Genomic DNA, 13,715 nt, shown 5'->3' on the forward strand with positions numbered 1-13,715 from the left:
ACTACTGAGCAGTAAACAAGTTTGACCTCTGTCTCAGCCCATAAGAGTGATAAGAATGGCGTTGAGCCAGGTACGTGCACACCTGGTAAACAACTAGGCTGCATCTAGACTGGCAAGTTTTTCCGCAAAAGCAGCTGCGATCTCATGTAAGATTGTCAGTGTTCTTGCGGAAATACTATGCTGCTCCTGTCCGGGCAAAAGCCCTCTTGCGCAAATGCTTTTGTGCAAGAGGGCCAGTGTAGACAATGCGGTATTGTTTTGCGCTTTCCTCAAATGCGGCCTGGTGTGAAGTGACCGGAACGGAACTCCCCACAGACCTGAAGGGGCATAAGCATTTCCAAGTGCCTGTTGTTCATTAATTGCTTTGCCTATGCTAATTATTTGGATTAGTTTGCTGTAGCGGTGTATTTGGCAGTATTAAGCCTGTAGTGGTAGTGATGTAGTGAGATTTGTATTTTGTAGTAGCTGTGTAACCATTTGGCAGTATTAAGTTTGTTTTTGTAGTGAGATTAATAAAAGCAACTATCTATCCCTAATTGACTCTGTCTTGAAGCGAATTCACAACCCTGTTGGGCCCTGCCCCTGTGACTTGACAGGTTCTAGGTGCCACTAGAATAAACCGGTTTAAACTGGCCATCAACAAGTTTAGGCTTGAAATTAGACAAAGCTTTATAACCATCACAGGAGTAAAGTTCTGGAACAGCCTCCAGGGTGAGCAGTGGGGGGCAAAAACCATAACTAGCTTGAAGATTGATAAATGTATGGACGAGACGGTATGACGAGACTGCCTACGATGGCATCTGTGATGGCTAGCAGCAAATATCTCCAATGACTGGTGATGGGACACTGAGACTGGGGAAGGTTCTGCAGAATTTCTTCCTAGCTGTCTGGCTGGTGGGTCTTGCTTATATGTTCCAGTTCTAACTGACTTGATCACCATAATTGGGCCTGGGAAGGAATTTTCACTCAGGTCAGACTGGAGGAGATTCTGGTTTTTGTTTTTGTTTTTGTTTTGTTTTTTGCCTTCCTTTGCAGCATGGGGCATGGGACACTTGCTGGTTTGAATTAGAGTAAATGGTGGGTTCTCTGAAACTTGAAGTCTTTAAATCAAGATTTGAGGACTTCAGTAACTCAGACAGATGTTATGGGACTCCCTCAAGAATGGGTGGGGAATGTTCTGTGGCCTGCAATATGCATGTCAGACTAGATGATTGTTATGTCGTGGGGAGTTTCAGAGCATAGGAAGAAAGCAGTGGAAAGGCAGAGAGCTGGAGTAGGTGCAAGTGTCCATTTTATTGCATAGCACAGAAGTCACTAGAACAAGCCCAGACTAGCTGGGCTGACCCCAGTGACCTACTCAGTTACCATAAAAACAAGATCTATATCTACAACCCAATATACAACAATGATCTTGTTGGTTTCTTCTGGCCTCAAAGTCCATGAGTCTGACTACAGAACCATTTTTATTCTATTTATTCTATTTGCACCAGAGAGTTTTGGAATTAATGAGAAAAAAAATAATTTGAACAAGCTGTCCCTTCAGTTTACAGGCTTCTTTGAGCAATCCTAATTAAAGAGAGAGACTGGATATTTTAAGAGGCTTTTCCTAGAATGGAGCATCTGCTATGCTATTCTTCTTTTCCAACTGGCATTTTTTGGAGGGGAACTAAACAATTCTCCTTTTCAGAACTATTATTTCTACGTTATTTTGGAATTTCAAATGTATGCTAAGTTTGCAAGAATGTGGCACTCTTAGTACTTTGGTTTAAGCAAACATCCCTCATTTGTAACAGGGGTCTTCATTTTCATGGAGCCAATAGTTCCTCATCTTCTGATCCATAAACTGTGAACTGGTAGTGAAGAAAAAGCGAGAAGTCCTACAGAGATGGCAGAATAATAGCAATTGTTATAAGGGGAAAGAATAAACGATGCAAACAGGGCTCTGTTCTGCATACTGGAGCGTGTTACTGCATCTGAAAACTAGGCTCAGGATAGCTGTGCAGCATTAAATAGACTGTTAGATGAAACAAGGGTTGATTGTGGTCATACCTATGGCTGATAGTTCTGGCTCAAGTGAAGAAGGACTAGCAGTTTTCAGAGAGTAAAAAGAGAAAATGAGGGAAATGGAGGGGATGAGTAATGGGTATGTGATACCGTGAACAGCTGGAGCAGTCTGTGGTCAAAGATGAGATAGCTGAAAAGACCAAACTGAGGAGCAGCTGTTCCATATGGCATGCTCTCCTTAAAATCCTGTGGCTTTACAAGCACAGAAATTAATGTGACTCCAAGCAGCTTCACAGCTGAATGACCATATCTACCTTTTTTTAATGGATAACTTTATCCACCAACAATTTTCTACCACGAGTAAAACAATATTTATTGTGAAACTGATACAGATCTTGATGCAATGGTTTGTTGGGCAATCGTAACCACATAGATAAGTGACTATTTTATGGAACAGCTCTCATAGTAGAACAGTTATACCCAAATGCATTAAAAGGAAGATGGCATTGTTGCTAGCCAGATATGTGAAAATTAACAAAAGAGGAAATCATGGGTTCAAGAGTGAGCAAAGCTCACTGTTTTACAAAAAACCTCTGAACTTCTACAGGATGAGAATTTAAAGGAGATATTTTCTTTCAACTCTTTGCAAAGCCCATCAGAAAGCTATTTGGTGGGTTAGAACAGATGATATCCAAATGGGGTTGGCTATCAATATTAATGAACCTGTAACACCTGTGCATTGCCTGGGCATCAGTGAAAACAGTATGTATCTTGTCTGTTTCTTTTTTCCACTTTCATTTTCTAATAGTGTATTTTAATGCAGATAAACTGGATCAGGATCTTTTTATCCATCTTAACTGGAGCTAATGTAAACCACTAAACTTTCATCAAATCACTCTCTGCCTATCTCTGACAGGCACTGAAAGAGAAGTTGTTCTGTCCATGGTTGGTGAAAAGAAGAAACAGAGTTGAGTGTAGTAATTGCCATGCTGATGCTATAACTGCTGTTCTCTCCCCTACTACTCTTTTTCCCACTAGGGAAGTCTGTTTTAGGTTCCCATTCTGGGTCAGTCAAAAATTTGACACAACTATTTTTGATGGAAAATTGGGTCTTTGACTAAGTGAAATTTTTCAGAAATGTGTCTGTTCTCCAGGGAAAATCTCTGTGTTGTGTGTGTGTGTGTGTGTGTGTGTGTGCGTGTTTAAATTTTGTCCTTTTTGTCAAAGTAAATACCAAAAACTTTAGCCAAAATCATTGATTCAGATATGCCAATAGCAGTGTCTGGCGGCAGTTGTAGTTTTAGCAGCCTGTGCTTCCCTCCTACTCTTCCATGTACTGGGCTCCCCAGATTGACCTCATTTGCCATTTTTTTGGTGAAAAATACAATAATTTGCAGATATTCCTTGAGTGGGATGAGGGAGAAGGAGGGGAAGACAGAAACCTTTTTCCAGCCAGCTCTTTTCCCATTACTGACTGTAGTTTTCATAAACAAGCTTGGGTTAAATGCTGGTTTTACTGCAGTAGCACTTTTTCCTGGGAAAAGACTGAGACAGATGTTTGGCAATGAACACAAATAGGCCACCTCCGGTGTGAATGCATTTCAGATATCAGAATTCATCATCCTGTCATCCAAACTCTGTGGTTCAAGCAGCATATCACACGTTTTCTTGCCATGAAGTTTTCCTTACCAATTTGAGCTCTGCTGGGCTTCTAGATTGTTTCTTCACCTACCTTGGTTAAGTTGCTTTTATGTTCATGATTCTGAAGACAACAAAGTGTATGAAATAACTGACTTTCAGAAACAATTACTGAAGGTTCATAATAACAAAGGACATTTTCCTCAATGTTGACTAAAAAAATAAACTAAAGCTCTTAAACAACAAGTAGTCTTGTAGCACTTTAGGGTACGTCTGTGCTGCATGGCTATTTCGGGTTACCAGAGGTATCCTGAAATAGCTACCCTATCTCTACACAAGCTGTCTGTTATTTCAAAATATTTTTCAAAATAACGGGTGTGCTATTTCGCCATCCTATGAAACCTTGTTGCACTAGGGATAAGGGTTGGCTTGAAATAGCCCATTATTTCAAAATTTTGTGCCGTGTTGAAGTGCCAAATTTCAAAATAAGGTATTTCAAAATAGATTTGAAATAAAATATTCAATGTGCACTATGCAAATTGCGTATCATATTTCGAGTTTAGGGTGCTGTGTAGATGCACCCTTCAAAACTGACAAAAATATATATCATCTGAGAGCTCATCTGAGGAAGTAGGTTCACACACACATACATACACACACGTTAGTCTCTAAGTAGTCTCTAAGGTCCTACAGGACTACAGACTAACATGTGTAAAGCCATACTCAACGTTACAGACTAACATGGCTATACCTCTGAGACTTTTAAAGTTGTTAAGTTGAAGAATAATTAAAACTTTCTTCTATTTAATATAGATTATAAATCAGGAAAGGTAACATGCTACAGATATCCAAAGTATATTACATTAAGTAATTAATGTGTTATGGGAGCTGTCTGGGCCATCAGTAGATATTTAAGCTTCAAACCTGTTTGTACAATAACTTCTACACAAACGGCACTAATGAGCACAGAAAATAACATTGAAAAGAAATTAATAGGAAATTGATGACAGTGATTTTTTTCCTATTTTTAACTTGGAGCTTGATTGCCTGTTCCCTATGCATTTTTCCAGAAATTGTGTGTCAGTGAAAATTATGTCTCTGGTGCTCTGACTTGATCTAAATCCTCATTGAGAAAAATGCAAGTGAGGATTTTACCATCATGCATATGATAGACTACAGGAAGGGCAAATTAACTATACAACTGTGTGAAAGTGTCTGTGGGTATGAATCAGGTAAATTCATTTAATAGCTTCCCATCTGCAACTGGCGTAAATGGCAGAGTCTGGAAAATGATCACTCCAAAGCCTACTCATTTAAGGAGAAGCATGCAGATAGTAGCTTTTACATGTAACACAGGTTGCTCTTACTCCATATTATAGTGATTATGGTCTTGTCCAGATTTCCAACTGTGTCAAAAACTCCCAAAGTTCAACTGAAAAGAAAGACCATTTACAAATCCTTTTTGCTTTCCCTTGGAAAAATATTAGACATCCAATGGGTAAGATGGTTCAAACAAGTCCAAGAAGTTAGTAGAATATAAGCTCTACAGTACTTGCTGTGGAGCAAATTGATTTTTTTTTACAGCAGACAGAAGTTGACCTTCTTGTGCAAAAACAAAATCACTTTGTTGTAGAATGTGTTATATTCCCTCAATCCCTTGACATTAGAACTGTAGATGTTTCATCCCAGTCATTTTATTCCACTGCAGTCACGATAATGTCTAACTGTTAATATTGTCCAAAGGCTGGTGAGGGTAAGTCTGCAAGACAAAAGCAAATGGGAGAATACATCCACTGACATGAATGCCTCAGAACTGAAGCTTTCTAAATCCCAGAGTGCTGAAAAAACACTAATCCTCCCTTTGTGTCTGTAAGGTCATTACCATATAGTAAGTAAATAATTTCCCCTGTGCTCTGAAATCTTGGATTTCTTCAGTATTCATTTATTTAGAAGTCATTTCCGTTCACATGGCTGCAATATTTCTTAGTTTTACTGTGGCTCTCTTGAGTCCTTTTCAGTGGCAACTGGTCTCTGAGGTTTGTCAATCCAGAATAATATAAGCAATAGTGACAAATCCAGGCATTGATAAATTATGATGATTGAAAAATACATTTGAGTTCTTGTTTGGCTGCTGTGTATTGAGCCTTCTGTGTTGGTATTTTCAAGCTTTTCTCTACAACGGAGAGCTCGTACTTTCTTATGTACAAGGTGTCCTGTGGTTGGGGCTGGTCATTGTCCTGCTGAAGCAGCACACAGGCAGTTGGATGAACTGCGCCATGAGGCGCAGTACGAAGCCCGTGAGCCTGGCACTGTTTTGCAGCAGATCTGGCTTCATAATGTCAATGGAGGAGCAGCATGTGAGACATGGCCATAGAGAGGAGGCCCTGTAAGTACATGCCTCAGGAAGTGTACACTTTCCTAGTGCTCCCCCTGGAGTGCTTCTAGGAGCTTTAAATCCAATGCAGGCTCCAATCAGTGTGAATGTGCTAATTCAAAATTATTGTTTCGGGAGTTATTATTTCAAAATAATTTCCTAGTGTAGACATGCTCTGTCATCCTGAGGCTCACAGTGAGTCCAAAACTGTGAGCCAAAGAAGCAAAATGATCAAGGACACACAGCAGCATTTTGACTGAACAAGCCAACAATGCATAGTTGTTGGGAAACAGGAGATCAGGAGAGATAGTGGGTGGGTAGTTGCTGGGCTACCTGCTAACTCAGTTCCTATAAAAAGGTTTACAAACTTCTGAGATTCAAGGTTAATAATCAATTTCTAAACCTAGTAAATTCCCCCAAGTTTCATTTACTAAAGTTTTGTGCAGCTCTTGCCATGAGATCCCTTCATTTTTTATTTTTGTGATAGCTTCCAGAGGGTCATCTCGTGGGTTTCACTAGTCATTGCATGCATGCAGAGACGCACACAACTAAGATTCCCTGTTTCATAGTGCTTTGTATACCAGTATATGAGAGACAATAGGTGATTACAACAGAATGATATAGGGGTGCAGAAGATTGTTACAATTAGTTTCATAAGTAGTGACATATCACACTAGTTGTTCAGCCATTGTCAAGTTTTGTAGGTTTCAGAACAAAGATGACCTGGCACAAAGTTACTATGGTGAGAAGCTATATGACTCTGAAAACAAATTTTCCATCCATAGTAAAAAAAAAAATGCTGTTTTTGGTGGGGAGGTAATATTGTTTCGCCCGAACATAATGGTCAGACAGAGATACGTACTCATCAAGAATTGGGATGTGTGAAACTAGGGTTTTGGAGTCACTGCTATCATTATAACCTACTCTATGAAAGAAAAGTCTGGTCTCTCCTTTTACAAAGTAAGTAGCTGTGATACAACCCTGGTGTAACTTCCTAGTTTTCTGCTTTTGCAGTCTTATTTATTGGACTCGTGCTTGCTTGACATCTTTAGCTATAAACTTAAAAACAACAAATGATCTAGTAGCACTTTATAGACTAACAAAACATATAGATGGTATCATGAGCTTTCGTGGGCATAGCCCACTTCTTCAGATGACTGATCATCTAAAGAAATGGTCTGTGCCCACAAAAGCTCATGATACCATCTCATTGGTTTTTTTAGTCAACAAAGTGCTATCAGACCATTCGTTGTTTTTAAGTTTATCCTGTACAGACTAACTTGGCTATCCCCAGAATCATCTTTATCTATGCTGACCACAGTTTTAATGCTAGTTGTGTACATTAATACCGTGAGTAGATTCTTGGTTTGTGGTACCCAATTTGTATGTTTTGTTTTTGTGCTAAAAACTGTGACTCCTAACTCCTTTAAAAATGTATATTCTCATGTAAACCCAGAGCAATAAACCTTTGTGGATTTGAATCCTAATCCAGAATCTGTAACTCTTGGCTGGGTCTTGAAGTTTGTATTACCATCCTCAGTAAAATCACAAGGCTTTAAAAAATAAAGGCAACTCTGGTCTTTTTATTTGCAAGAAAAGTGGGGTGAGAGGGAAGGATTTCTGCAATAAGGGAATTAATTATTCCAATAACAGAAACTCAGAGGAAAGTACACTTAATTCAGTTCCCATCTTAGGGTATGTCTACACTACAAAGTTAATTCGAACTAACGGACGTTAGTTCGAATTAACTTTGATAGGCGCTACACTAGCGCTCCGCTAGTTTGAACTTAATTCAAACTAGCGGAGCGCTTAGTTCGAACTAAATAAACCTCATTGTACGAGGACTAAGCCTAGTTCGAACTTACTAGTTCGAATTAAGGACTGTGTAGCCCCTTAATTCGAACTAGTGGGAGGCTAGCCCACCCCAGCTTTCCCTGGTGGCCACTCTGGCCAACACCAGGGAAAATCTATTGCCCCCCTCCCGGCCCCGGACCCCTTAAAGGGGCACGGGCTGGCTACGGTGCCCGTGCCAGGTGCAAGTCTGCCAGCACCCAGCCAGCAGACCCTGCACCTGGCACGGCTCGAGTCAGCCACCCGATGTCCCCCAGCCCTCCCGCTCTTCCTGGGACCAGGCTGGCGGCTCCCAGGAGCTTGCCCAGGACCGCAAGAGGCGGGTACCCGCCTGGTCCAGTGCAGATATCGTGGACCTCGTCCACGACCTCCGCACTAGGCACAGGAAAGCGGCCGTCTAGGGCAGGAGAGCTGCCAGCCTGGCCACCCAGGAGCAGGTTTGCATGAAAATCAAGGTGGTCCACTGAGACCCCTGACCCTGAGCCCTGAGCTTAGAATGGCCGTACTGGGTCAGACCAAAGGTCCATCTAGCCCAGTAGCCTGTCTGCCGACAGCGGCCAACCCTAGGGACCCTGGAGGGGATGGACCAAAGACAGTGACCAAGCCATTTGTCTTGTGCCATCCCTCTCCAGCCTTCCACAAACTTCGGGCAGGGACACCACTCCTACCCCCTGGCTAATACCACTCATGGACCCAACCTCCATGAATTGATCTCACTTCTCTTTAAACTCTGTTCTAGTTGTAGCCTTCACAGCCTCCTGCAGCAAGGAGTTCCACAGGTTGACTATTTGCTTTGTGAAGAAGAACTTTCTGTTGTTAGTTTGAAGCCTGCTACCCATTCCTTTCCTTTGGTGTCCTCTAGTCCTTCTTTATGGGAACTAATGAAGAACTTTTCTGTATGCACCCTCTCCACCCCACTCATGCTTTTATAGACCTCTATCATATCCCCCCTCCATCTCCTCTTTTCTAAGCTGAAAAGTCCCAGTCTCTTTAGCCTCTCTTCATATGGGACCTGTTCCAAACCCCTCATCATTGTAGTTGCCCTCCCCTCTCCCACCTTCTCTCTTCCCCTCTCCCACCTCCTTTTCCCAGTCTCCCCCAGTTTTGTTCAATAAAGAGAGATTCTATTTTTGAACACAATTGTCCTTTATTTTGTACATCAGGAAGGGGGGCTAGGGAGGTGTAAGTGGAAGGAGGTGAGGGAGGAATGGGGTACGCGCCCCTGATGGGGAGGACTGTGCTGGCTCTGTGGGCTTCTGGGGGTGGAACCTCTCCTGCAGCCCCCCAATTGCCCCCTCTCCCCAGATGGCAGCCTGCGGCAAGTGCAGCCGGGCTGATGGCCGAGTGCTGTGATGTGCCTAGTGTGGGTACTCCAGGCAATCCGAGCCAGGGCTGCTTTGCAAGTGGGGCACCCCTGAGAACTGTCTGTCCGGGGTGGGGGTCGGGACCCTTTGAGCACAGCCCTCGGCTAGCCTGAGACAGCAGCTCCACGCTCTAAGTCCTCATCTGATGCCCTGCCGGCACTGCTTCCGGCCATCCTTAACCTCGGTTCAGGGTCCACTCAGTGTGGACATGCTAGTTCGAATTAGCATTTTGCTAATTCGAACTAGTTTTTTAGTCTGGATGCGTTAGTTCGAATTAGCTTAGTTCGAATTAACTAATTCGAACTAAATTAGTTCAAATTAGCGCTGTAGTGTAGACATACCCTTAGAGAGTGCAGAAGGAAAACCGTGCTGTGAATATCTGCACTCCAATCCTTCAACTCAAGGGGTATATTTGTATATAGACATTGGGAGATGTGGCCTGGGCACCTGATAATGATACTGGAAATAAGTGGCAAGGGCCTGGAGAAGACTGAACCAAGGAAGAGTATTTGTTAGGTCTTTAATGAACATCTTGGACTTGGGCTAGCTGTGGGGCTGCTAATACTCAGAGTATGCTATTAATTATTCATCCCCTCTCCCTTTTTCGCTGATATAGAGATTCGAGAATGATTTTCCTTTCATGTGAATTTGGCTAGCAGGGCTAGAGAGTGTCTGCCAGGTAGTCTTTTCTGCCTTCCTGGCATCAAAGTAGGAAAGTAGGAGAGTTTAAGGACCAGAGTGCACAGTGAGGGAGAATTCTCAATATACTACAAGCATTATGATGTGTGGCTTGGTGTTGGATCCGAAGCAAGTCTGGTTCAATGGGTATGCTGACGAGAGTTGCTTTTTCCTGTTTAAATGCATTGTTCAGAATGCCATGTGGCTAGCGGGAGAGAGTGAACCAAGTTCTCCAGGACAGTGCCTAATTCCCAATGAAGCCCATAGAAAATCAGGGCTGGGATTTTTAAAGCAAACCTAAGAAATCAAGATTGCGTGTCTTCATTTGAAGATGCTGTAGCTCAGCCAGAAGTTATGCGCTTGATGGAGAAACTGGGGGAAATTCTAGTCTGTGCTGTGCAGATTGTGATCATAATAGCTCCTTCTGGCCTTAAAATCTACGGGCTCATCTAAACAGCAGGGCAAATGTCGAATTAAGATACACAACTTCAGCTACGTCAATTGTGTAGCAGAAGTCGAAATAGCTTAATTTGGCTTTTGACGCTGTCTACACAGCAGGAAGTCGAAGGAAGAATACTCTTAGTTTGACTTCCCTCATTCCTCATGAAATAAGGGTTACGGGAGTTGGAGTAAGAAGTCCTCCATGTTGACATGATTTCAAAATAATGGCTTGCTGTGTAGACATGCATTTTGTTATTTTGAAATAACATCAGTTATTCCGAAATAACGCTGCTGTGTGGACATACCCTATGGGAATAAACACCCCTGTTTCACTGTTTCTGAGGGGAGTAAAGGCTTTTGTAAGTGATCACCAGGAACATCTAGTTTGAGCTTCAGTATAACATAGGCCATGGAATTTCATCCCGTAATGCCTGCAGTGGAGAGAATTATTCTTCCCCATTATGCAATAGCCTCTCTACTATACAAGTTATGTTGTTTAGATGCACAGCCCTAGAAAAACAAAAGCAGACTTTTCTACTGTATGATGGATGCAGCATTTTGACTGATTAACTTTGCTCTTTTGGCAGTTTTTGGAGTCTGAATAACTTTGCCTTGATGAAGAGGGAGAGAGGTTCTTAGAAAGGTGTTTATCTGAACAACTCATGTATGCTGGGCACAGCAGAACTATGATGCTAGCAAGCTGCCAAAGCAGTGTCCTCCAATGTTATTACCCTCAAGTACTGAGTTCCTAAGCAAGAATTCCTAGCAAGACTTCAAAGTTCCCCTTTTTGTATGCTATGTTACAAAGAGAATAAAAGGAGTAAAAATCCAGCTATTGTTTTTGTATAAAACTGTTGAGTTAAACATTGCTAACTTATCAGAAAAGCCCAAAGCTGCTGATATGAGAGACCATCTGCTAAAAATATATATACTATCATGAGAGAGCTCATCTCAGGTAGTGGGTTTTCTCTCTCTCTCTCTCTCTCTCTCTCTCTCTCTCTCACACACACACACATGCACGCACGCACACGTTAGTCTCTAAGGTCCTACAGGACTACAGACAAAATGTTTAAAGCTATGTTCATCTACTTTCAGTCTTGTTTGAATCCCAGTGCTGGACAGATGCAGTTGAAATTAACATTTCTGTATTTATTTTCAGACTGGATATTTCCATCTGCCTCATGGAGACTACTTCATTGAGCCTGTTAAAAAGCATCCAGTGGAAGATGGAACACCACACCCACACATAATCTACAGGACAAATATCCCTCAAAATGCTTTAAGGCAACGGCGGGAGACCACAACAGGCAAGGCACAAGTTTGTGGATTGACTGGTATGAATTTTGTTGGAGCTTTTTGCTTTTTTGTTGCTGACTTATTTAACCTAATCTAACCTTTCCTGCCTAGATATTTACACCCTTCTTTTTCAAGTGCATTACACTGAAAGGTGTGCCATAAATACAGTTTTGTGACTTACTGTATCTGATATTTAGAGTTTCTTGTATGATTTTTAAGCTTAGTGTGATTTCAACTTTATATTTCATTAGAGGTAAAGCTTGTGAGTATCCATCTGATCCATTCCTGGTGCAGCCCTTTTGCAGTCACACCCAGACAGTACTCAAATAGGTCCAGATGCTTGCAGCCAAATCTTCAACTGGTGTAAATCAGCAGAATCCCATTGATTTCAGTGTATCTAGGTGCACTTACACTCTGACTTCAGTGATACCATCTTCCCATTCACACTATCAGAAAAAAACTAAACAAAATCATACCATGTTTTAGCTTAAAAACAAATAGTTCTGCAGCACTTTAGAGACTAACAAAACATGTAGATGGTATCATGAGCTTGCATGGATACAATGAATGAAGTAAGGGCTCCAGGATACAAATAAATAGCAGGGAAAGAGAAGGAAAAAAATAGGAAAAATATTGTCAATTAGAATGTCTGTGCTAAATTGGGCAGATAGAGTGGGCTATAAATACCCTGGTGCTTAGCTTTTTATGTCATTAGGGTGTGGAATGTAGCCGCCCATCCAGGGAAGGTCTTTGTTCACATCTTGATTACAGGTGTCAGTCTTGTAAATGAAACCAAGTTCTGCAGCTTCTCTCTCAAGCTCGTTTTTGAAATTGTTTTGTAAAAATATAGTCACTGTGATGGGGCGCTTCCGCCCCGCACTCAGGGCGCTCGGGGGGACGTCGGGCGGACACACCGGGGGGCGGGGAGCCCGGACAGGCCCAACACATTGGGCTGCGCGGACGCACCAGGACCCGGTGCGGGGAGCGCCGGGAGGCAAAGGGCGCCGACAGACAAGGCCCAGGAGGGAGGGGCCAGGGAGGCGCGGGCTGATGAGGTCACGGGGGAAGGGAGGCTAAGGAGCGTCGCAGAGGAAATGACGGACAGGGGGAGCGGAGCCGGCGGGGGATTTAAACCTGGGGCCGGCACGGTGAAGGGGGAGGAGGTGAACGGAGCAGCGGGAAGGGAGAAGAAGGGAGAGGTGAGACGGGACAACGTGGGAGAGGCGGGCCGGGAGGCCTGGTGGAGTAGGAAGCAGCCCAGGGCAGGGTCGTGGAGCCCGTGAGCGGGTGTGTTTTGGGGCATTTCCCCCATCCGCTCGGGAGGGACCGTGGGTCCCTGCCTTTAGGGCCCTGGGCCGGGGTTCGGAGAGGGGGCGGGCCCAAACCCCCCTACTCCGCTGACCGACGGATCCAGTGGAGGTGAAGGCGCAAGCAAGCGCAATAAAGGGCCATCGGCCGTGTTGTTGACTCCCTGTTGTTGACTCTCTGTGGCAGACTAGCTTACAGTCACTTTCAGATCCACTCACTAATGGCTCTAAAAGTGACTATGCTATTGCTATTTATTTGTACCCTGGTCCTGTTACTCCATTCATTCTGTAGAAGTGGGTTGTACCCACAAAAGCTCATGATACCATCTACATTTTTTGTTAGTCTCTAAGGTGCTGCAGAACTATTTCTTGTTTTTCAGTTGCAGACTAGCATGGCTCCCTTCTGAGACTTTTAAACATGTTTTAACTATTGGTTCTATATATTATCATCTCTGTGGTTGAGTTCCTTAAAAGCCACACACATGCTTTTTTTTTCTCTCGGTTTCTACACATCGGTAGAGCATGCTACAATCATGTTTAGAGCAGGAAAAGGGAAAACATTTGACAGTCAAAAGAATTTGTGACACTATGAGGTCTGCTCCTGCAGATGCTGTTTTGACTTTGAAAATTAACTATAATGTTATAAAGAGAACCTTATTAGACATAGGCACTTCAAATTCCAAAAAACGATATGCAAAAACTAACGCAAAATCCTTAGAAAAGTTTGAAAATATTGCTATTGTTACTATTTTGTGGAACTAT

The 13,715-nt window shown here is 42.7% G+C and overlaps 1 protein-coding gene across 1 annotated transcript in view; it reads left to right on the top strand.

Annotated features, from left to right (window-relative positions):
* Positions 1 to 13,715, top strand: part of ADAMTS12 (ADAM metallopeptidase with thrombospondin type 1 motif 12) — a 261,756-nt gene that overhangs the window by 96,023 nt on the left and 152,018 nt on the right. The window contains exon 3 of the mRNA XM_006116518.5: positions 11,510 to 11,684. Coding sequence (XP_006116580.3) covers positions 11,510 to 11,684 — 175 coding nt within the window. The remainder of the gene's footprint in view (positions 1 to 11,509; positions 11,685 to 13,715) is intronic.

The sequence above is a fragment of the Pelodiscus sinensis genome, chromosome 6 (assembly GCF_052426305.1).
Source record: "Pelodiscus sinensis isolate ZL-2025 chromosome 6, ASM5242630v1, whole genome shotgun sequence".
NCBI classification, from domain to species: Eukaryota; Metazoa; Chordata; order Testudines; family Trionychidae; genus Pelodiscus; species Pelodiscus sinensis.